Genomic DNA, 22,812 nt, shown 5'->3' on the forward strand with positions numbered 1-22,812 from the left:
TACCTTAAATCAAAATGACAGATAGTTGTGTGGTAGCTTCAGGGTCAGGGTTGGCTGTAGGAAAAAGATACCCAACTCCCTCAGTTGCTGAGTTTCCCATTTTTAAGAAGGGAGGCGGCTAAACTGCTGCTCCAGATTTCTTTGCAACATCAACCCTGGAGATGTATTTATAATAATGTGGATATTGCTGCACTTTAATTCACCTTCACAGTTTTATGATGAAGAGAAACAACTAAATGTAGACAAACTAGTCCATGATTGGGAGTTTGCTTCAGTCAAACCCATCAAAATCAAAGAAAGTTGACGTGGATGTGAAAATGAGGTTTGTTTTTTCAATCACTCCCCTGCGTTTAATCTGGCAGCAACAGCAGAAATCTCTGTGTTTTTCGTCAGCCCTGCTATTCCCAAAGGGGCCTGGCACAGCGAGACCCAAAGCAAGGACAGTAAAGGCTATATAAAGATGCTGTTGCTAAGTTACCACCTTGACTGCTGCCCTAAAAATTACATTTAATCACTACCTACTGTATATGCTATACCTTTAGACTGTCAGATTTATATTAAAACAGTTTCAGATCTGCGTGTGACATGAAGTAGAACTGAAGAGGAAAGTGTTGCTTGTAACGTGCCGACGTCCGCTCAGAGCTGTCCAGACTCGTCTTTCTGGTCCTCGAGGGTTAAACATCGCAGTGTGTTTTATTATCAGCAGGAAATAATTCAACAAAGTCAAATAAATTAGACATCAGAGTTGACATTTTTTTTAAAAAGGCCCCTTCTGAAGAGCTGATGTGGTTGCCGGAGGAGCAAGGACATCACTTAAGATGACAAAATCTCAAAATTAATTAAAAAAAACTAACTTGATGAAAAGCATCACAGTTTACAATGGTACATGTACATACTGTTAACAGCAGAACGGGGCACAAATGTCTCACTTCACAGAAAATACCTCGCAAGTTGGCACAATAGGATGAAATTAATTCACAAAAACAAGTATAATAATTCACTGTGGCCATGTGTGCACAACTGTGGATGTTAAACTAATAGAGCTATTTTGCCTAAAAGTACAATACAGTTTAATCAGCTGAGCCAGTGAAAGTAGTAAACAGACGTCCTTGTGGGCAGGAAGCAAGAGCAGCAGCAATGTTCACAGATTCAGATTCCTTTATGTCGTACAGGTCGTCCACAACCTCACAGGGGCACAGAAGCTGCTAACGTATCTGTAGCTAATACACCACCAGAAGCAAGCCTGGATTTAGCGCTATAGCATTAAAAAACCGTCGACATCTTGTTAATTCTGGGACACATTTTTACAGAACATAATATTTTCTGCACACACACAGAACCCTGTTTTGCCGTCTTTAATGTGAGAACTAAGACAGGAAGCTCAGCTGCTAATGCAAACAGAAACTCCAGGACTCTTTCAAAACCGCTAGCTAATTGTTCAGGGAGCCACCGCAGCCATTTGTGAACTCAGCAGGCTGCTGGAGATAATGTGCACGTGTACGGACACAGTAACGCTGAGTGGTGATGGAACCAAAGCTGTAGGGATGGGAGGAATAGAGATAAGGAGGAAAAACAAGCAGTAGGACCACAAAATAAAGGCGGGAAGCCTTTTGACATGTGTGCGCTTGGAACATCAGCTGCTTTGTACATAATTACCCGGGTCAAACGCGGGGGCGCGCTGACACCACACCGAAACCTTTCAGCAATAAACGAGAAAACAGCTAGCAAATATAAAGGTCTCCAGTAGTGCCCGCGTCTCTGAGCCCAAAACCTCCCTCAGTTTGAAATTAAGGGATCAAAAAACCAAAAGTCGCAGGTTCATCCTTGCTGCACGGTTCCAAACAGAAACGTTACATTTTCAGTGAAGCTAGTGATACATGAGGAAGTTAAAACAAGCAATCGGATTGAGGTTATGAAGGTGTGAAGGTGCTTTTTGTTCCGCCAGATCTAAAACGCACAGACGCGGATCGTCTGCATATAATGCCATTTCCCTCCATGTCCAACCATAGAGACAAACAGTCAAAAAGGAAAATGAAAGAACCGGTTTGAGCGCCAGGATGATGCTACCCCATCATCAGGAATGTAGCCAAGCTATAAAACATTTCTTCAGGGTTTTTGGCAAATGTATTCCAAGCAGAGATATTGCTTTTTGGCATCTACTAAAATATTTCCTAACATCCCTTTTAATGGCTTTTTGTAACAAACGTGTGTATTAACTTGTGTGTAATTTCTTTAAATGCCATTTGGCATTAAAGACGAAGCATCGGGATAAATTTTACTGAAAAAAACCAACACATTTGTTGGAAATCTCTCCTCTCACAATAAATGGACACATTATCCCAGGCTTAAGAGTGACTAGCACACTCAGTAGGTGATGCATTCACTGACCCAAAGTGGTCTGCTGGTATACGAGAGAGCGTAGCGCAACGTTCCTGGTGTTGCGCACATACGGGGGAACATCTGATATGCAAGTGCAGTAGCAGGGCAGCTCGGTAACCTTTGAAGCGGGAATCTCTTCCAACAGGCCTGGGGAATTCTTAAAACCTCATAAAGTGCATTTTCTCATATTCTCACAGGGGGAAAAAAAGGGGGGGGGGGCATGCAAGTGCAAAAGCGTTCCTGCCTTCTTGTATCATCATCTGCATCCTGCGTGGCTACTGAGGACACTCGGGTCAAATGTCTACTGCTTCTACCTACAGAGGCGACAAGGTTCTGTGCAAACAGACCCCCCCCCACCCCCCGTGGACCCAAGCCAAGCGGACAGACACACGTAGGGAGACGCCGCAGACACGGCCGCCGCCATAAGAGCTGATTCATCACTTTGGGGAAAGATGGATCTTTTATTTACAGCTGTCGGCGACAGATTTTTGCACCATTCAGCGATTCATTTTGGTCACTTCCCTCTGAATGACACTTGTGCTATTCAATCATAGTCTTATTAACCTTGGCGAGGAAACGCCGTCTGTAGGTGCCGCAGTCTGGGGCGTGCCAGCGCGTGCCTTTGGGAGCATCCTCTTCAAGGTCACCACAAGTTTCATACAGAAAAACGATCACAGCAGCGGCGACGCCGGTCGGATAGACCGTAACCGAAACGACCGTAACCGAAACGACCGTTTGTTTCTGCCACACAGCTGCCACTTCGCCGAGGTGACCCGCAAAACTGATGGAAATTCTATCAATTTTCACCACAAAATCAGGAAAAACTACAAGTATGAGCCGTGTTATCACAGAAGCTCTCATGCAACTACAACAGAACTACTAACGACATTAATAAACACATAATATGCATTTAATGTGGTTGTAATAACTCCCCCAGAAGCCTCACATGGACAAGATTCGATCAAATCGGTTAAAAGATTCTATAACATTTCATATTATTCATGACAGAAGCGGTCAAACTATTAATCAGTTCTTGAATCTGCCTTGTAGCTCGATTTTACTGATTTCACCGGGTTTTGATTCTTAATCTTAAACTGCAAAAAAGAAATGAATTGTTGTTTTTTTTGTCAGAAACTTTTATGGGAGACAGCGGCTTCAAATCCAAAACAGCCGGAGCCTCACCGCGGCAGCTGGGATGCCATCTAAAAGCATGAGCTGGCATTTATTTCATCCTTCCGGCCCATTAAGGAGCCACAAGTGCCACCGGCCTCGCTGAGAGTCTCGGGAGGTTGGGGACACATTAAGTGGCTGCTTGGTTTTTTAAAACGTCCCGCGGCCACCTGAAATGGTTTTAGAGTAGGAGTTTACCCTCCGTAGAGTTAATACTGATGTTCCTGACACGTTACGTTGCCAGCCTTTCCAGAACAGTCTACTCTGAGGTAGCGTCATTTTGCTCCCAACATGTTGCGCCACGTGCACATTTTACAGCTTCACACCGTCTCCGCTCGCTCCATTGTCCTTTCGAGTGAAATTCTGGGCCATTTGCCTTAGCAACAACCTGCAGACTTTTCTGAGACCGTTTGGAATCAAAGCAGCATTCGACACAAACACTCGGCTCCTCCCACAATTCCAGGTTAGGTATGAATAAATAAGTGTGACAATCAACAAAAGCAGGTCTAAATTGAGCTCTCGTCAGGCTGCAGGCTCAGCTGTGTGTGTTTCCTCTTCTCCAGGATCCTGTTGAGCTCCTCTGTGAAGGAATGATAAAGGGGGGACATGCCCTCGGAGTCGGCCTGCCGCAGCAACACGTAGCTGTTCCCGTTCATCTTGCGCAGCACGCTGGGCAGCGTGGCCGACAGACCGTTGGCGTAGTCCATGTTGGGCAGCGGTGGCGGCATGGGGAGCGGTGGGGCTGGAGGAGGGGTCTTGGCGGGAGACAACTGGCCCTCTCCCGGTACTATCTGCAGGAAGCCGTCACCCAGGTCCCCAAAGGTCGGCACAGAGATGGAACGGCGATCCTGGCGGCCGTTACAGTGGCTAGCGATGGTTTTAAGTTCAAAGTGCGAGCTTCGCTTTCTGTCAGAGGCCCCCAAGACCTGCAGCCCCTGCTGGGAGAACTTCCTGCCCTGCACGGCCCGCCTGGTGCAGAAGCTCACATACAGCAGCACCACGGTTAACACCAAGCAGAGGCCCCCCAGAATCGCCACCAGGGAGATGTACACAGCCTCCATGTGTCTGTACGTCTGGAACTGCGGAGGCAAGGGGGCCGGAGGTGAAGGCAGGGGCTGCTCGGAGGGGACGCTGGTGGCCATGACGGTCGTGCTGGGGACTTCGGTTGGTTCAGTGGCGGCTGTTGGCTCCGCAGGGAAGTAAGGGTCTGTGTGCACCTGGACTGAGTAAAGATAAACCAGGACAGACACAGAGTTCTCCACGGCGAAGCAGCGGTAGGAGCCGCTCTGCTGCGCACGAGCTCCGATTATGAGGAGGCCGTCTGTCCCGATGCGGTAGCCCGAATTGAGGCCGTATCCCATGAGCTCCCTTCCGTTGAGGGTCCAGCGAGGGGACGCGAGGTTGGAGCGCAACTCACACTGGAGGAGCACGTCGTCGCCCGCCATCACGGAACGCTTCCTGTGTATCACTGATCAGACAGAGAAGAGGAGACATTTAACAGACCCGCAGGAGCTGGAGCAAAGCAGGAGGGTGCAGAGCAGGAGGGAGCAGGAGGTCACCAGCGTCACCTTTGCAAGGTGAAGGTGAGCCACCTGTGTAGCTCTGATGTTTGGAATCATATCCCACAGCATTTCTTAAGCCTATTTAAGCACAATGAGTCCTGTAATATAGCTAGAATGACCAGCTGACCTTCAGCAGGACAGAAACTGATTAAAATGTGTGCGCTGGGACCTGAGGGATGAGCGAGGAGCGCACACCTGTGAAATCCCTTAATAGCTGCTAAGTTTTCAGCCGGACGAGGAAGGCGTTTGCGTTAGTCTGTCTGACCTCAAAGCGTGTGAAAACGGGGCGGAAAGGAAGGATGGGACGTACGTTTAAACTTCAAAGGTTCATATGACATAGTCAAAATGTACAGCCTGTGCTTGCGAGTGTGCACGTACCGTTTCCGGAGTTTTCTCTGCAGCCCCTGATCCCTCTTAAGACATCCTGGGTTAGATTTGACCTGAAGCATAACAGAGATTCGGGGTGAGAGCCGCTGCAGAATATAACAAGAACATACTGCTACTCACATCCTCAACATTAGAGTTCATATTTGGGATCAGAAAAAACTCCCAAATGAACAAAACAGCAAGTATTTCACATAAAACTGCAAAATAAACCCACTGAATGACCATTTCAAAGGAGAGAACCGCTCATATTTACTCAGAATGCAGCTTTGAATTAAGAAAGAATTTAACTGCATATTGTGTGGCATTAAAATCTCGATGTCTCTTTTGACAAAACCAACAGGCGAGGCTGATGTTTCTGCAGCCATTATGGAGATTAAGATGTCTGATGCTCAGTCAGGCAGAGGGATGGCGGAGGGACGCAAACAGTCTCTGGAGTGGACCCAACTAATCTGAGCCTCCGTGGATGTGGGAACTTTCATTTTTATATCCTAAAGTTCATCCCTCCTATATAAATAAAGATTTCACTTTCACACCAAAATTAGACGAGGTGCATTACAGAATAAAAATGCTTTTGGTAAAATAATATGCAACTAAAATTCCCGACTGCTCCATTAATACCACTGGTCATAAATACAAGTGATCGATTCAGAACAAAATGACAGTGGTTGCAGTTTTAATTAAGAATTACGCAGTTGCACTTTTCAACCTCATTCAGATGCTGATTTACTAATTACTGGCCATTCGTTAACTCTGATTCTACTAAAACGAGGCTCTGCGGAGATGAACGCCCCGATCGCCGCCATTGACTCAGACCTGTTTTCATAGAAACCAAAGAAAAAGAAGTATTCATTTTTCTTGTATTTATGATTATGAGACTCTGGTATTTCCGCCGGGCTGTAAAGGTCAGCTAATTCAAAAATGAACACATCGGAATGATTCACGTCCGTCAGCTGTCAGCAGAAAGACAAGAAAAAAGGGATTTAAGGAGGAAGTGAAAGAACCAACCGCGGAGGAAATGGAAACTCTGCAAATGTGTCTGTCACGACGAGAGTGTTGATGTTTGTCCAAATATGTGTCAAAGTACTTTGTACTCTGAGACAGCGTGCGCTGCAGGGGCCGCCCTTCCCTCACCTCTGTGCACGTGAGGCTACTTCCACGCACACCTTCCCGTCCCAGCCACAGAAGGGATCTCTGGCGAAGACGCAGTCGTAGCAGGAGGTGTACCTCTGGCAGGCCGACATGGGTAACTGCACGAGTCCAGAGGCGGCGCTGATGTAGATGCTCCTCTGTGCAAGGGAACATTGAATCATTCACGCAGAACTGGGGCGTCAGAAAAGCCCGATGGGGCGCCTACCAGAGCAGAGGAAATGACCAGGCCCTCTACAGGCTGGGGTTTATCAAACAACTGCAGCTCCTCGATGATGTGCATCTCCCCCTGGACGTCGACGGCTCGATGCAGCCAGCCATCGTCTGAAGGACGAGACATGACGAGACACGGCTCAGAATTCAGATTTCACGCGAAAGCCCGTCGAAAGCAGATGAACTCGTTAGGGTTTCGTCATGAAGCTCACCAGTTCCCAAAAACAGAACGGTGTAAAGGTTCCCGTCCAGCGCCGGCTCCTTGTGCACCGCTATCCTCACGTAGTTGACGCTGCGTTTGAACATGAGCGGGCGCAGCCCGACGGGGTGCACCTGACCGGCCATCAGCGGGTGCCTTCTGGCGAAAGTGAGGACGTTGTCAGGGAGGTCTCGAGAGGTGTTGATGCTCTGGGACCTGTGCAAATCTGTAATACACTGCAGAGAAACGTATGAGCACAGCGGATTACGGAAGAGGGACGCTGAAGGAGACAGACGGGGAGTGCTGGAAGCGTACCGATCCGGGTCTCGGCTCTGGAACTTTCCCCGTGTACTCCCTCCACTTCGAGTCCTGAACCTCCATGTAGGGCCCCTCGAAAACTTTCTGTACATCCGAGAAAGCGTACTGGCAGATAGCGGAGGCTTTGATATTCTTCCTGGAAAAACAATCAGCCACCACAGAGGCACATCCAGAGGTCAAGCTGGGGATTAATGATTCACCGGGAGGTCATTATCTGTCACCCAGATCACATTTCAAACGCATCGCAGATCAGAAACTTCCACTCTTGGGAAAACAATGCACCTTTGTGGCTAAGAGTGTGGGTGTTATGATCTTTAGGCCCTCTTAGATCTTATCAGTGCTTCTTGTGTGGATGCGTGGGAGGGCCATCACTGGCAGGCATGTGATTTTCCCTCTTTATCTCCAGTAGCTGCTCCTGGGATCTACTCCAGGGGGGATCATTTGTCCTGCCGAGTTTTTTCAGGTTTTTAAGGTGAGTCAGCCTAATTTGTGGTTTTGTCACAGCACCTGTGAAAGAGAGAGGCTCCTCCAACATAGCAACAGCATGAGCTGGGATCCAGCTGACCGCAAAATGTACAGCCTAAAGGTGAAATTAGTGATGGGGGGGGCGTGGGCGTGTCACATTCTTACGCCCATTGTGCACCCAACTCAGCCTTCAAACGCACTCACGTGAGAGAGATGAGTCAGAAGTGAAACCAGAGTCTGTTTTCAAGTCGTGATGAGCAGTATTGCTCAGGGGCTTCATCGTTTGTGCACTAACTGGGGGTGACTACACGCCACACGCAGGTGCACGCGTTTTTCCTTAAGAAAGCGGCGTTGGGGAACAAAAGCGGTCCTGTCAGGATGAAGCGTGACTCCGCATGAACAGTCACACGGCTGCCAGTTATTCTCCTGTCTGTCATCGTCCTCCGAGAACGTCACGTCCGCTCGACAAGCAGCCTTGTTGCACAGACACACGAGCTGGGAATTCATTATTTTTCATCTCGCAAAAGACGGCGGTGATGATTTCATAAATAAAAGCGACGTGTTTACATCTAAATAATGGATGGTCCACCGTGTGTTTCCTCGCTGCAGTTTTAATTGGCTTGTTCAGTGTTGTAAAACCTTCCAGTCATGTTGAAAAGGAATCTTAGATATTAAATCTTTCTCATGAGATCAAAGACACTCCTGATATTTCTGCTGACAAACTTCCTGTTGTCACATGTAAAGTTGAGCAGAATATTCAGCGTCTGCACGATGTTCATTGACCTCATGTAAAATAAGGCTTTTAGCAGAGCAAAGCAACATTCTGTCTCACCATTCCAGGCCAAAGATGCCGTAGAAAATGCTGCTCCGTGCGTCTCGACCCTGTAGGACAAACACGCTGCGCAGGATATTGAGGTGCAGCTCATATTCTGGGACGGTGCACACCATTCTGGCCTTGAGGAAGGAGGTCCACTTCCTCTGCAGGGTCCGCTGACCCCCCCAGTCATTCTGCACACAGTAGACACCAGATCCTTCACTACATTTAAAGAGTAGTTGGAAAAGAGTATGAAGAAAGTGTGGCTGCTTGGGCATTTTGGCTCAAATTGAGTTATGGCAGCAGTGGGTGGTGATGCCGCACGAAATCTCAGCATAAAAGAGTCATTTAGAACAGCTCATTTAGGGAGCGGAGCAAAAAATATGAAGGATCCTTTTCCTTCTGTTGGAAGTAAAGTGCTTCATATCTCTCTGTTTATGTCCTCTGCAGATGTGCTGCTGTTTGTCTCCCTGCAGCCTCCTACGCTCAAAAAACAACAAAGTCATAAAACGCTTACGCAAACGAAAAATGTGCATTAGTAACTGTAAGTAATTTTTATGCATGTGAGGAAGAGAAAAAGAGAAAAAGAGAGAGAAACGGAGTTCAAATGCATCACAAACAGAAGCGTTTGTTACTGTGATATTAACATGGGAACAGCTAAAGGGATGTTCTGACAGATTACAATTTGTGTCAGTCAAAGCGATGTGCAGGTCAGCAGGCTGTCATGACGTGAATCTGTGAATATAACAGGACGTGAGGGTGCGGCACCATCGCTATATGTCTGAGGGCACCATAATCCTTGATTAGATGATGCAAAAGTGTTACTACTGTTAAATCAGGTGCTGCAGAGAAAAAGACAGCTTGTGCAACCCTCTTTACACAGAAACAAAGTGGCAACGGGCTACGCGGCTAACAGAATAGCTGGTCTTCTGTGGTTTGAGGCATATGGCTGCTGCCAGAGCCTTGTGGATGTGGCAGCTGGGGGCGGCACGTCATACGCACGTGCCACTGTGGCCTACTTCATTTTGAGCCATTACAGTTGCTTCTCATTACACTCTCTGCAACTACAGCGGAAGGAGGCCAAAGTGTATCTCCGGCATCTTCAGATGGAGCGAGAGCCTGTCGTAAATAACTTTAACTGTATTCACAGGTGAATTCATCGCCAACATGACGGCATTTCCACAGGCTGTGTCGTGTCTGAACAAGCACCAGCGTCACGTGTACTCAGACGTCATGATGGACATCTCCGCCAGTTTTTTTTTTACATTTTCAACACGTGGCTGAGGAGTTGACAGACTGACGTGGAAAAGCTGCCTGTCACAGCGGGACAAACATGCAAATTTAAAAGAAGAACTCAACGGGCACGGCTGCAGGCATATTGAACATGTTTAGCCAGCTAGCACTGTGATAATTAAAGATGCGTGCACAAGGATGTTCATTTTATCTTGGAAAAACAGAATCAGGCAGCAAAAAAGGGCACTGTTTCATCCCTGAGCCTTGTCATCAACAAGGGCCTTAAATGCATCACTAATATAGCATAAGAAGTTAAAGCTAGTTGGGATGTTTCTGACATCACTGCAACACAGATTCAGCGCAGCACAAAACAGCGGCAGTAATTAGAGCATTGTGAGACGCACAACCATAAGAAACAGCAGGACCTCTAGGAAGAGTTGCTTTGAGACGCTGCCTAGCCTGGGAATACTGATCGCAAGTGAAATGAGGTGAGAGGGAAAGAGAGGGGGAGGAGGACCGAAGCAGGGCGAGATGGCACTACATCGGGAGAGATGGTTCGCCACTGGAGGTGGAGCCTGGTGAAAATTGCAGTTTTCCCTGGCAACAGTGGCACAGAAAGAAGAAACCAAGACGCGAGACACTGGGAGGAAATTATCCAAAGAAAATCGTGGCTACGGCAGATGTGACGCCTTCAATAATCCCACCATTTTGTAATTTTTCTCCCGCCTCCTTCCGCCCTTTCTTCTCGTGACCTTGCAGCCACACTAACCCTGCTAATTCTCCAAATCCAGTGAAACCATTAAGACAATTATGGTTAATAGTACTGAGGCTGGTTGATGTCTCTGACCTTGCAGACGCGGGCGATCCTGGACACCTTCGTCTGGCTCGGGTAGGCGATCTGCTCCTGGCTTCTCTCCGTGAAAAAGAAATAAATCTTGTCGTCGTCACCTACAGAGCTGTTGAAGCTCTCCTTCAGCAGCACTGAGCCCACAAAATCTGCCTCTGTACACCAGGGAAACACACAGGACCAACAACAGTCTTACGAACAGGGTTTCCTTGGAAACTATATGTGAAGCAAGACTGAAAAAGAGGTTTGGATTGGCAAACACTTCGCCTGCTCTTGCACAATTTCCCTTGAATTTACCCAGAAGCCATCGGGTGGGGGCCTCCTCTGTCCTGAGCGTAGGGAAGGGGAAGTTTCGGCGCACGTCTGGGGAGCTGCGAAACTCGTACTGAGTGGCAGTGAACATCTCTCCATCTTTATTTTAAAAAAAGGGGAAAAATAGTGTTAAAACGATGGAGGTGTTCTTTGTGGGATGACGACAGGCCCACAGCACGATGATGCCAGCCTTTATTTGAAGCAGCTTGTGTGTAAATACAGGATATGATCCTGAATTTTGACTAAAGCAAGATAAAACTGATTAAATGCTGGTACGGGACACATACCGACAAGAAGGCCAGTGTAGCCCTTCGCCGGATCATACGGGCATCTGTCCCTGCCTTCCTCAATGCCTGATAACAGGCTGAACCGCTCCGCGTCCTGTCAGAGCGGTTGGGACTGGATTAATTTATTTTTTTTATCATCTTACGGCGGCAGAGCTGCAGCGAAATCGCGTCTCAAGGTTCTTACTACGTAAGCGCAGAGCGGTCTGAAGGCGTTTGTTCCACAGGTGTATAAGTGAGACTCGTTGTATCTCTGCAGAAAGCGGATGTGGTTGTAGCACTCTGTCTGCAAAGAGAGGACGCCACAAAATAAATATATATATATGTGACCTCATAATAAGGAGGGATGGAGGAAACATGCCGACACACAGCAGGAGCTGTTGTAGCTGTCGATAATCATAATAATAGATGGGGATGGTGCAGCCTTGTACCTGATTGTCTCTGCCTTTGTTCAGGCAAAGCTTCTTTTGTTCAGGGGAAGCATCCCAATCGATCTGCAAACAATTGGGGGGGGGGGGGGGGAGTGCAAGAAAGATGTGATTAGCTCAATACGAAGCCAAAAAAAGGAACAGACATTGATTCCATGATCAGTGGAAGAAAGGGAAGATAAAAGGGAAAATACAATTGGATGTGACAATAAGGTAAAAAAAAAGAAATTAGAAAGAGAGCATAATTAGATTTCCATCTTTCTTTGAAGACAAATTAATAAACTTCTGCCGCATTTAATCCATAACAGGATGGATTTACCAGATCAGCTTTGGGGTTTCTCCCCTTGAAGAGAACTGGGGGGGGGGGGGGTGCAGCTATTTTTCCAGTTTCTCTGTCTAATGCAACAATGTGGTGGACTCACTCTGAGGCCCGTGGCTGTGGAGATGTTGGAGGTGTTGAGAGCGTACAGAGCTCCTCTGCCGCCCACGTACAGCAGCCCGGACTCCTCTTCCAGCAGCAGGGCGCTGTAGTTCCGGGACGAGCCAAAGAAATGGGAGCTGCCCAACAGACCTGTGGAGATCGTGGAAATTTGGATCTCAAACACCAAAATTGCTCTAAATGCATGAGTTTGAGTCTCAGAGGAGAGCAGCAACACGGGGGTGGTTCCTGGAGCGAAGGCTGAGAAAGGGGGGGAGGGAGGGGGAAGCACTGGGAGGAACAAATATTGGGGCATTCAGTGTTAACCATGCCCCAGTAACGCCAAATCCCATCAGCAGCTCTGCCACAGAGACGTTGCGCCTGTGAGTGAGTCAAATTCTAGGTGTTCAGCTGCTCCATGTTTGATTTGTGATCTATTTCATCCTCAGTGGAGACAAACGCTTTATATCGGTCACAGTGCGACGTGGCCGTCCTGGTGCACAGAACTAAATATTTGAAACCGCCCCAGCACTTCAGAAATGGGGGCAGGTTGGCCTGATGCTGTGAGGCAATAAGAAATGAGGACATTGTTTTCTTTTTTTCTGCGGATATGGAGGATCTCTGAAGCAGGTTTACAGAGCTCCGGTCTGAGAGTTCTGAGAGACACAGGGAGGCGTCATTCCATTTTAAATTGTAAACCAGAGGCCAACATGTCCCAGCTCCCAGGAAGGTGACAACACTCGACGCTCTCGCCTTCCTAAATCCTGAATTCTGCTGTATCAGCATATCATTAATGTATTTTTGGACCTAATCCATTTAGAGGGTTGTAGACAATAGCACAATCTATTCTGCAGCTCTCGGGTTTGAAAGGAGGATTTCTGATAGTTCTGAAGTTAACGTTGAAACATCCGGCGCTCTATTTTAATAAACGCTACCTTAATGGCTTCGGGAACAAGTCAGCTATTTATTATCTGCTGAAAATCGGTCTCGATCGACATCACGACAGTTCTGATGGCATTACGTCAGGAGAGCAACTTCAGCTTCAACTGCGGTGAAACTAGATGTAGCAGCTGACTTTGTTCTGGCTGGTTTTGCATAATTCCACCATCTGACTGACTGGTTTTATCTCTAATCTTACCAGTTATCTTTGTTGTATTTTTCAGGTAAAAGGACTTATGAAGGTATTTGTTTAGGGGGGTTGGAGGCTTATCAACTGTAGCAGAAAGAGTAGGAGTAGTGTTGATGTTCTTGTTATAATTTCAGAACAGTGTTGTGGTCTAGCTTTGAATAACTCGTTGTTATTGTTGAGGCCGTAGTCTCCACTTAAGTATTTAGGTGGTAAATGAGAACTAGTGGTTATTATGCAGAGGCCTTGTTAAAGACGAAGAGCAAAGATTTACAGTTTCCTCAAAGTAAACTTCGTGAAAAAACTGCAGAGGAAATGTTAGTTTAAGTCAGTAAAAGCTGTCAGACCAGTTGAGGAAGACGTAATCCCTCCTGATGCAAATGTGGAAACAGAACAGGACAAACAGAAACCTTCCTCGAGGCCTTGAGTCCCCTCTGGGACGGCAGCTACAGCGTTACTGAGGCGTTTTAACGGTAGGATTCCCCACCATCGCGAAGCGGGTGACAGCCAGTGTCAACCTCGCAATAATACCACAGCGTGCAACATCCCAACGCCATGTTATCCCCCCCACACATCTCCCCCCCACTGGGGGCATGACAGAAACTCTGGGAACACCCGTGAAGGCCAGACTCCCCCACTGGCCACCTTCCTCCCTGCTAGCCCTTTCTTACTGGTTTTATCACTGACAGCCAGGCAACCGCAGGGACCCTCACTGGTCAATAATTAGGTTATTTTCGTACGAGCTCCGTCATGGCCGTCAGACTGATGTTATGCATGACAGCTCCAAAAATTTGAGACCGGCAGAGGAAGCCAACCAAGAAATTCACAACCAAAAACGTATAAAATACAATCAGGTAGAAAGAAAATTAAATAGATGAAAGTGTTCGTGTTTCCAATAAAGGACAATCTGACATCTTTGAACAAACTTTGAGGTTTGATCAAAGTAAAAAGGTGATTTCCTGCAGTCAGACGGGTTTTTATGATCCTGATGACAAGATCTGGACTTGTTTTAAAAGCAGAACAAAGAGTGCAAAGTTCTTTAATCATATAATACCAGACATACACACTGACACTATAACACATAGAAAGTTTAAAAAGTACACGAATACTGTATATACGGAAATACTGCAAATGTAAAACAATGAATTTGAGCCAGTTGAGAAAATGTAAAGAATCTAAAGTTTAAAAGAAGCATTTAAAATGCCATTGTGTCAAAATGTAAAATTTAGAAGAAAGTTTAAAAAATTTGGACTGACGTCAGAATTCCAAGTTTAAGCAATCGAGACAAGAAAAATAAGGACTTGAGGAGTTAAAATCAGCACCGGCGAAACGTGAGCTCAATCTTGTAATAGCTCAAATAATCCTTGAGATTATCCCGCTGTCATATCAGCTTTGGAGAAAAAGGGCGCAGCCTTTTTATGGATTTAAATACGACCCTTCCAAGAAGTGCTGCCTTCCATGTTGGGGAAACCTTATGTAACGCTAAAGACGGCCCAGTGTGATTGTCAGATATTATTTTTCACAGACAGTCTGCCTCAGATTTGAGCGGGCAACGAGCAACTCCTGACGCAGCCAAAGGTCAGGACACGCCGGGGGTGCGATTCATCCGAAGGGTGGGGGGACTCTGCTGGCAGGAGCCACACAGCGGGGGGCGCACAGACACGCGCGCGTCCTGGGCACAAACACGGCCACATCTCATGCACTGAAACATCACTTGCGTCGTGAACAAGATCACGAGATTGGATTCAAAGAAGAGGTTACGTAAACACAATGGCAGCCCGGGGCCGTATCATGGGCCCACTCAATGTGAATCATCAAAGAATGAGCAAAAGCCTTGGTTTCTGCCTAATAAAAATAGTGTTGATGTGACATAACAGCGCTGACGTGTTAATGAGAAGGGCTACTGTGACGCGAAAATGTCCCGGGCCCGAGGCCACGACCTTGGTCTTGGCGGAACAAGCTCGAACTTTCCAGAAAAGCACAGTGCCGGCCTAAAAATAATCCAAGATCGACTCTCCCCTCGTTCATTTTAGGTTGACGTGAGCAAACAGTCCGGAAGATAAGAAGCCATCGGGAGTCGGGTCTCTCTTTTTACCTCACTGCTGCTACACTTGTAACAGTACCTGGCTCTAAAAAACTGCAGAGTCAGCGTTTTCGATCCCGCGTGGGCCTCATCAACCGCTTTCACACGCCGTCATCGCTTCCATTGTTAAGGAAAATATCGATCAGTGCGGCTAAAATAAAAGTGAGGAAAAAGAAACCAAAGACGACAGAAGCAACGCTAAATTCGAGGGACGCTGTTCCGATCTGATTTAAGATCTGATTTATTCTTGATTTACACCCGCTGGGAGCACGGCTCTGCCCCAAAACATCTTCCATGAACTGGCCCGGAGTTTAAAACGTGTCCGCCAGAGTAGCCAAAGCACACACAGCCCGAGCGGTGCTGCAAGATCAATGAGGAATGTCAACAGAGAGCCGAGGTGTGCCAGAAACTGTCCCGCCTGTACACCCGCCTCTATTTACTCTTGTCGTCCACGTGCACACGCAGGTGTGTGTTTTTCTGCCTCTTTGTGCAAATTTCAGAATGCATGATTTGATGAGGAAACAGGTCAAACCGGCCTTCTGGAAAGATCCGTCAGGTTTGCCGCCGGGGATTGAACGAACCCACGTGCTTGTTCACAGCTTTCAAGAATGAAGACAATTCTGTCAGCGGTTCGGAGGATCTGACAAGTGTGTGTGGTGTGTTTGTGTTGTGATTCAGCGTCGTGATGCTGGATCCACTGCACATTTGTCAGCAGCGAGTGCGCGCGTGTGTCCGCCAAAGTCATCTGACTGCGGGATTTCCTTTGTGACTTCCTATGTGACTCAATGATCACTAGATCCAACGTGGAGGCCGTGTGACACCAACACACACGTGCCTGGGAAGGACTGCTGGAAGGTGAGGCTGACTTAACTTCGTTGGACAGTGTCGGAACTGTGACTTGTTGTCAACTTTCTGCGTTATATAAGCACCCCCGCGCTTCCCCTCTCAGCCCGGAGTCAATGAAAATGACCGTAGATTATATAAGAAGTAATACACAACTCAGCGCCTTGGAGTCTGGGAATAGGAACCAAATGGTGCAACATGGACGTGTTACTGTCTAATAGTCAAATGCTGAAGGGAAATAAGGTTACAATCATCACCGGAGCTTTAGATGGTAAATTGAAGGGTCGGTTTGATCGGCACACATTTCAAATTTGAAAATTTAAGATGCTTCAATACAACAACCTGCTAAAAATGCGAGTCCCGGAGATACGTTCGCTAGACTTTTAAGCTCAGGTACGCTTCAGAATGAGGCGACAGCCTCAATTAACACGCACGATACTTTCTGTGTCGCTTCAGGTCTATTTCGGTGAATCACCAATAAGACTCGGTCGGTCTGACATCGCCACTGCCAGATGGAAATGAGATCAAGGCACCGTGGACGTCTCTGCGGGTTTGAGGAAGCAGGAGGAGGGTAAAAATTAAAAAGTGCAAATAAAACTCTTATCACAAAACTGTGATTCTGATTTTAAAACTCTAGTCAAAGAGCCAAACTGCGGCTCCGCAAAGATAGAGAGACTCAGCTGTGCTGTAAGTCGGTGACCATCGGGGGCCCGTCGCCACCACACAATAATTACTTCATCTCCAAAGAAATCATCAAATCAAACAGGGTCTAATAATGATCCCGACCCCAGAGAATCTCACCGGCCCGACCCTGCTGCCTCAGCTTGTCATAACAGCAACAAATGACTTACTGTGCATTAATATTGCACAAGGCCATTACTTCAGGTCTGGTGGCAGAGGCACAGAAAAGGGAAGAAACCCCCGTGGGCAGAGCGTGTAGAGTTCACAACGCAGTCAAGAAGCTTCAATTTCACCTCTGGAGAGAAAACTCGATCTCATACCTGCACGACGGAACACTTCTGAACTAAAACAAGATATCAGAGCACAGAGAGCAAACATTCTGACCGACAAAAGCCAATTATTGACCAACCAGTTCCAGACAAAGTCCTCCCGAATCATGGATTTTTGTCAAAGCATCGCGGAAGATTGTGTTTACCAGGTCGACATTTACAATTTACACAAAGCACAAGTGGGACCTCAGGTCATTTTCTTCCATTTGAATCTGATCTACATGTTCCTCTACTCCCACTTATGCAGCCCATCTGCACTGGGTAAATTAATAAATGCTCAGCTGAGGAGTCTAATGTAATTCCTCCCACGGGGACCGACACCCCCACATGACACCGTACACGTCCACGTACGCCAAATCAAGCCCAGACAGACACATCGTCGGATGGTGTGACTACAAGCACATGCAAGTAAACACGCAGCAAGGCTGATGAAACGCATGCTGACACGTGCACTCACATGCCCCCCCCGATGATTGGAAAAGTAGGTCAAGGGCAGCTTCCTTGGATGGAAAAGACAGAAAACATTCAATCGTAGGATTTATAATCTGACTCGTGGACGCAGGAACACGACAATTACAAGATGATTTTTCAGGCGAGATTACGGGTTCCATCTATGATACACTTATAATCCTATAAGGAACCCTTAATCTACACGGATCAACCATTATTCTAGGCTATTATTCCCCACTCGTATAGAAGAAAATTGACTGCGTACAGATTTATGCGTGACGTCTACTGTAAGTTATTAAAACCATGAATATTAATAATCAACTAAGTGGAAATAAAATACTGGAATCAAATTTCTGCAGTACCTGATTACATTTAACTTATTTCTTCACGTTCTGCCACAAAAGCAGGTTATTTTTTTTGGAGCCTCTGAAACCGGAGCAAGAAAAAGTCCAAATAAATTGGCAAACAAACACGAGTAGCCGATTCCTCATCTGCTCATGTTATTATAAGGATTCAGTGGCTCCAGCAGAATCTCCTCCACGTGCGTGGTGACGGCTCTCGTGATATCGCACGTGCTGAGCTCAGGTAAAACCAGCGCTGGCCTTGTTCACGCCACCCTTCCTCTAATAGTACTTGTCCTCCGAGTTTTGAGTCCAGTTGGGCTTCACTTCTGGCTGCAGCTGCAGAGGAAACTGCTGCAGTGAGGGGGGGGGAAGGTGAGTGGAGAGGCAGGAAGGTGAGAGGGAGAAGATGCTGATGACGCCTGCCAAGATACTATGAATCGGCAGTAATTCCCGCTCCGACACTAATCAGATCCTCAGCTTTCTTGTTCCTGTATGGGGGGCCTCCTGTCAATCGTGTCATTAGAGCCTCGGCTGAGCCGCGTGATCTAGGACAGGCGCAGCGAGAGGCCGTTAATAAGTGGCTGCACGGAGCCGTCGTCTGGTCCAGCGTCACAGAAACTGCTCCATTTTTTTTTAAAGGACGGGCTGGAAGGAGTCAGAGCAGCATCCAATAGGCCGTGATGGGATTGTGGATGTTGTGCTGTAACCCTAATCTCTGTGGGGGATACTCATGTTCCGGTTCCCATCACGGTTTAACGGCTCAAAAAACAGGAAGTGCGTTGTTGTTCTTTTGGGGAGAGAGTTTGAGAAATTGGAATCCTTGGAAGCACATCAACAGTTCCTGTCTGGACACTGCTGGACCTAATGTTATATACAACTTTTTAAGCCATTTTATCATATACAGTAAACAGTATATCAGGTATATTTTATCATTTAGACTATTTTATTTATTTTGACACCAGTTGATCGGCAGCCACCGATACATTATTCCGTCCGCCTCCTCACCTTTGGAGAGGACTGTAGTCCTGGGAGTGACGTCCAGGTCCAGGGAGGCGGTGAAGGGGAAGGCCCAGAGCTGCGACATGGTGGCGGCGAGCAGCAGAGACAGCAGCAGGTGCAGACAGGATGGGGCTGATCTCTGGCCTCCCATGCTTGTCACACAAATCTGGCGGCGAACCTCAGCACCTCTGCGGAGATACAGTCTCTCTGAGCGTGAGCAGAAATCGCTCAATCTGTGTGGAGGAGGGCCAAAAGTGGGTTTAAGTCAGGCACATAGAAGTTGGCACTAATAGCATTTTAACCTTGCTAAAGAGATGTTTGACCATTCTCTGTCAACATGACAGAAAGGCCAGGAAATTAATTACAGATATGAATCATCACCTTCGGATTACAGCCAATTAGCCTATGCAAAGGAGAGACAACCTAAAAAAAAAGCTAGGAGAGTTTAATAACGCTGCCCTGTCATAGGATCGTTGGAAACGCAGCTCCATCTCTTAATTAACCGTGTGCAGACTGGAGCAGCATGACGGGTAATCTGAAGATTAGGCCTCGTGCCATCAGCACAATCTTCGCCTGGCTGCCCGTTCTCTGGCTCCATCACTGATCAAAGGGTCAACACTGAGAATCCCGCTCCCCACATGGTGACGCCACAGAATTCTCCCCACTTAATCTTCACTGCTGGCACAGTTAATCACTGGCAGCACGAAGCACAGTGGAGCTAATTGCTTCTCTGTTAGCAGTTTTGGGGGCCAAGCGCTGAAATCAAACCATAGAATGAGAACGAGAGATAAAAGGGGCAAAGTTGGCATTTTTGAAGACCCCTCTTTGACCTTGCGTTTATCAAAGCTGATCTAACTTGGATAAAATGAACGTCGCTCCATTGCCTCTGTCGCCACCAGGATTAGTAGTTTTCCTCTGACGGTAAGGGCTGGAGGGGCTGGTGTGTTTTTGTGTGTCACCTGTACTCTGCAAACTCAACATCTACCACACTACTGTTCCAAAGGTCAGGACTGAATGTGTTGGGCCTACAACCTCGACACAGCAGAAAGCTCACAGTGGGCTCATTATGACCAGAACCGAGGGGAACTGCCATGATAAAGGGATCTTTAGGGAGGATTCCACAACAATGTTGGAGTTATGATGCCAATTTCTAAAAGAAGCTGATTCTAATGTAGCAGAACAGGAGACAACGACTCAAAGCTTGATGTCCACAACGCTCCAGCAGAAATGATGTTAAATGCATTAAAAAACTCAGGTCTTTCTCTTTCTGGAATACCTGTTTTCCAAACCAGCAGATCTGTGACTCAGATCACTCCAGTGACGTAACTCAACTCATGACACACCGACTCACAACAGTTTAGTCATGCAAATTTGCCAACCTTCGAATTTGACAGCGGAGCGGCCTTAACAATTGCAGGAGGAAAGCAACTTACCAAAGCAACAAAACTGTGGCAACGCGCAGGACAACGGCTGGAGCGTAGCCCTTTAATGTGGCGTCGTCAGCTGCTGCCCTCACCCAACGTGCAGCAAACACAACAGTGTTGAACACATCTGAACTTTTGAGGAGCTCCAGCCGTGTCGAAACACTGTCGCCTCTCTGACAAAAGCCTGGAAACTCTGGGGAAAGGTAAACTGCTGAACCTCTCCGGTGGCACGGCCGAGGAGGAGGAGAGAACCCAAACACAGCAACAGCAGCAGCAGCAGCAGCAGGCGGCCTCTGAAGCACCGTTCACTTAACGGAGAGTCTCAGTTTGTTCTTGTTTATTGACCCACAGAGCTGGTTTAGCATCAGATCTTTAGGGAGGCGTTAGCCTCGTTTCACTGATTGGCCTCTGCCGACATGAGCTCATCAAACACCCAAATAATGAAATCAACAGCAGAATTATGATAAGTCTCTTGTTGAAAAGTATCCTCCTTTATTGATTTGAATAAGAAGATGGATAGAACAAAAACAAAGCTACCAACTTGTTACAGCAATTTTTATTTACTTATATCAAACTGAAATATCAGCTTCTTTTAACAACAGGTGCATCTTGTTTTAAAATCAATATCGGCTCTTGCCAGGAAATAATAACAAGCTGTGATTGACCTCATTCTGTGATTCCTGTGATGTTTAGTAAACTACAGGGGGAAAAAGTGTAAAATGTGGCGTCATGTCGTGCCGTTATTGTGCTCTGAGCATTAACAGCTAATAAATTCATCCCCTACATAATATTCTGAGGAAGGCGCACTGTCCTTGTCTCCCCAGAGGTTAAGTCATTAAAGGAAGTCCTTAGTTTAGCCAGTCAGTGTAGAAACTGATTTGACTTTTAAAAAATTTAGTGTTTATTTGTTACAGTTTAATGGAATAAAACGCATTGACTTGTAAATGGATAATTAAGTAATATTCAACATATATTGACTGTGAAATTAGTGGCTGGTGTTTGATTTATTGATTGCATATTAACTGATCTGAAGAACAGACCTTTTTCGTGATCATTTTGGAAGAAAACCTCCTCTATAACAACTCCATAAGTTGTGTGCTGGAGTCAAATTTCAAAGAATTCATTCTTTTATTGTTTTAGAGGGATAAACTGCTCGTTTCTGCCGTTACGCAGACATATCAGACACTTTGTGCACCAATACGATCAGTGAGCTGTCACAGAATAAGCAAAGTCACTAAATAAGCAAAGACAAATAGCCAGTAATAAAGAATAACTTCAGAAATCGGAATATAGTTTCTATAATTATGGTGTATATAATCCCCCCACGTTTAGCCAATGGCAGAATAATCATGCTTCTTTTTCCTCTGAACGTTTTAATCATTTCTGAGTTCTAAGAATTGAAGTTTGGCCAACTTTTCGTCACATTAAACTCCGATGACCTCCTGTTCTTTTATTACTCTTTATCTCCTCACGTTGCTGCGCTGTAATTTGAATTTTAAAAAAAGCGAGAAACCTTTGAGCTTTAAATATTAGAGAAGTACAAATGGCCTCACGTCTTTGTTTCCCCCCCAAACACCACCGCGCACAGATGCAGGTGAACTTCTAAGGACATAAATTCACGTCAGAGCCGAACCGACACGGAGCAGGACGCGAAGGCAGCAGTCGTGAACGCGTGTGCACCTGTCCTGCGCAGGCGTTTCAGTCACCTCCGTGGCCGCGGAGACAGCCTGAGAATGGACGCGGCGGCGGCACAACCTCACCTGCCTGATGTTTCCTGCAGGAGCGCGCAACAATCCTGCGTGGCGACCTCACCGCAGCGCAACACACATCTCCTCTGCTGCAGACCCGCTCGCTGCACAGCCCAGTGCCCCCTCCTCTCCTTCCCTCCCTCCACCCGAGAGAAACACGCACGGACTCGCGCACGCCCTCCGTCGCCTTTTGGGCGATACTTTATTAATAGAATGACAGCGTCCCATTTCTCCAGTCCCAATTATTGTGTGTGTCTGTATATGCTAATGTGTCTTTCTAACAGCCGTCTCCCCTTGCCTGACTGCAAATATGCACATTAAATAGATTAAATAAATATTTATTTTGAAAGAGAATACTTCCCAGGATGAACTGGAGTTGTGTCAGTAAAGCCACCTCATTAATTTACTGTTGAATAAGCTCTGACTGGAACATATCTCATAAATCTTGAATGCTGTAATTGCGTCTGATGAGGTCAAACAACATCTTTTTTTCAAAGATATCGTAATTTTTGAGCGTTTTCTGTTTGTGTTCTGACTTGTGACTGACCCCTGCTGGGCATGAACTGAACACACATGCTGACGATAATGCAAATAAAACTAACGTTAGTGC

The 22,812-nt window shown here is 46.6% G+C and overlaps 1 protein-coding gene across 2 annotated transcripts; it reads right to left on the bottom strand.

The window, feature by feature from the left end:
• Positions 1-657: 657 nt before the first annotated feature.
• Positions 658-22,368, bottom strand: sema4gb (sema domain, immunoglobulin domain (Ig), transmembrane domain (TM) and short cytoplasmic domain, (semaphorin) 4Gb). 2 transcript variants are annotated; one of them, XM_057030824.1, is made up of 15 exons: positions 22,215-22,368; positions 19,037-19,263; positions 12,180-12,328; positions 11,761-11,823; positions 11,517-11,615; positions 11,333-11,426; positions 11,031-11,144; positions 10,734-10,888; positions 8,672-8,847; positions 7,372-7,510; positions 7,070-7,292; positions 6,853-6,968; positions 6,630-6,784; positions 5,490-5,551; positions 658-5,017 (listed from the first exon to the last, which is right to left on the bottom strand). In XM_057030824.1, the coding sequence occupies exons 2-15, from the start codon at positions 19,179-19,181 to the stop codon at positions 4,056-4,058; spliced, it is 2,652 nt and encodes an 883-aa protein (XP_056886804.1). In that variant the 5' UTR covers positions 19,182-19,263; positions 22,215-22,368; the 3' UTR covers positions 658-4,055. The 2 variants fall into 2 exon arrangements, with proteins under 2 accessions (XP_056886804.1, XP_056886812.1); XM_057030832.1 differs by having other exon boundaries at positions 19,037-19,218; positions 22,215-22,340.
• Between the last annotated feature and the right edge of the window lie 444 nt (positions 22,369-22,812).

Source organism: Takifugu flavidus, chromosome 1 (genome assembly GCF_003711565.1).
Source record: "Takifugu flavidus isolate HTHZ2018 chromosome 1, ASM371156v2, whole genome shotgun sequence".
Taxonomy (NCBI): Eukaryota; Metazoa; Chordata; class Actinopteri; order Tetraodontiformes; family Tetraodontidae; genus Takifugu; species Takifugu flavidus.

Bases quoted from the DNA above. Each gene is read 5' to 3' on its own strand.
- sema4gb (XM_057030824.1), bottom strand. From the start codon at position 19,181: ATGGGAGGCCAGAGATCAGCCCCATCCTGTCTGCACCTGCTGCTGTCT. The intron at 11,427-11,516 runs GTAAGAACCTTG...CCGCTCTGACAG, and splicing joins GACCGCTCTGCGCTTACGTA to GACGCGGAGCGGTTCAGCCT. The intron at 7,293-7,371 runs GTACGCTTCCAG...GTTTCTCTGCAG, and splicing joins CAGAGCCGAGACCCGGATCG to TGTATTACAGATTTGCACAG.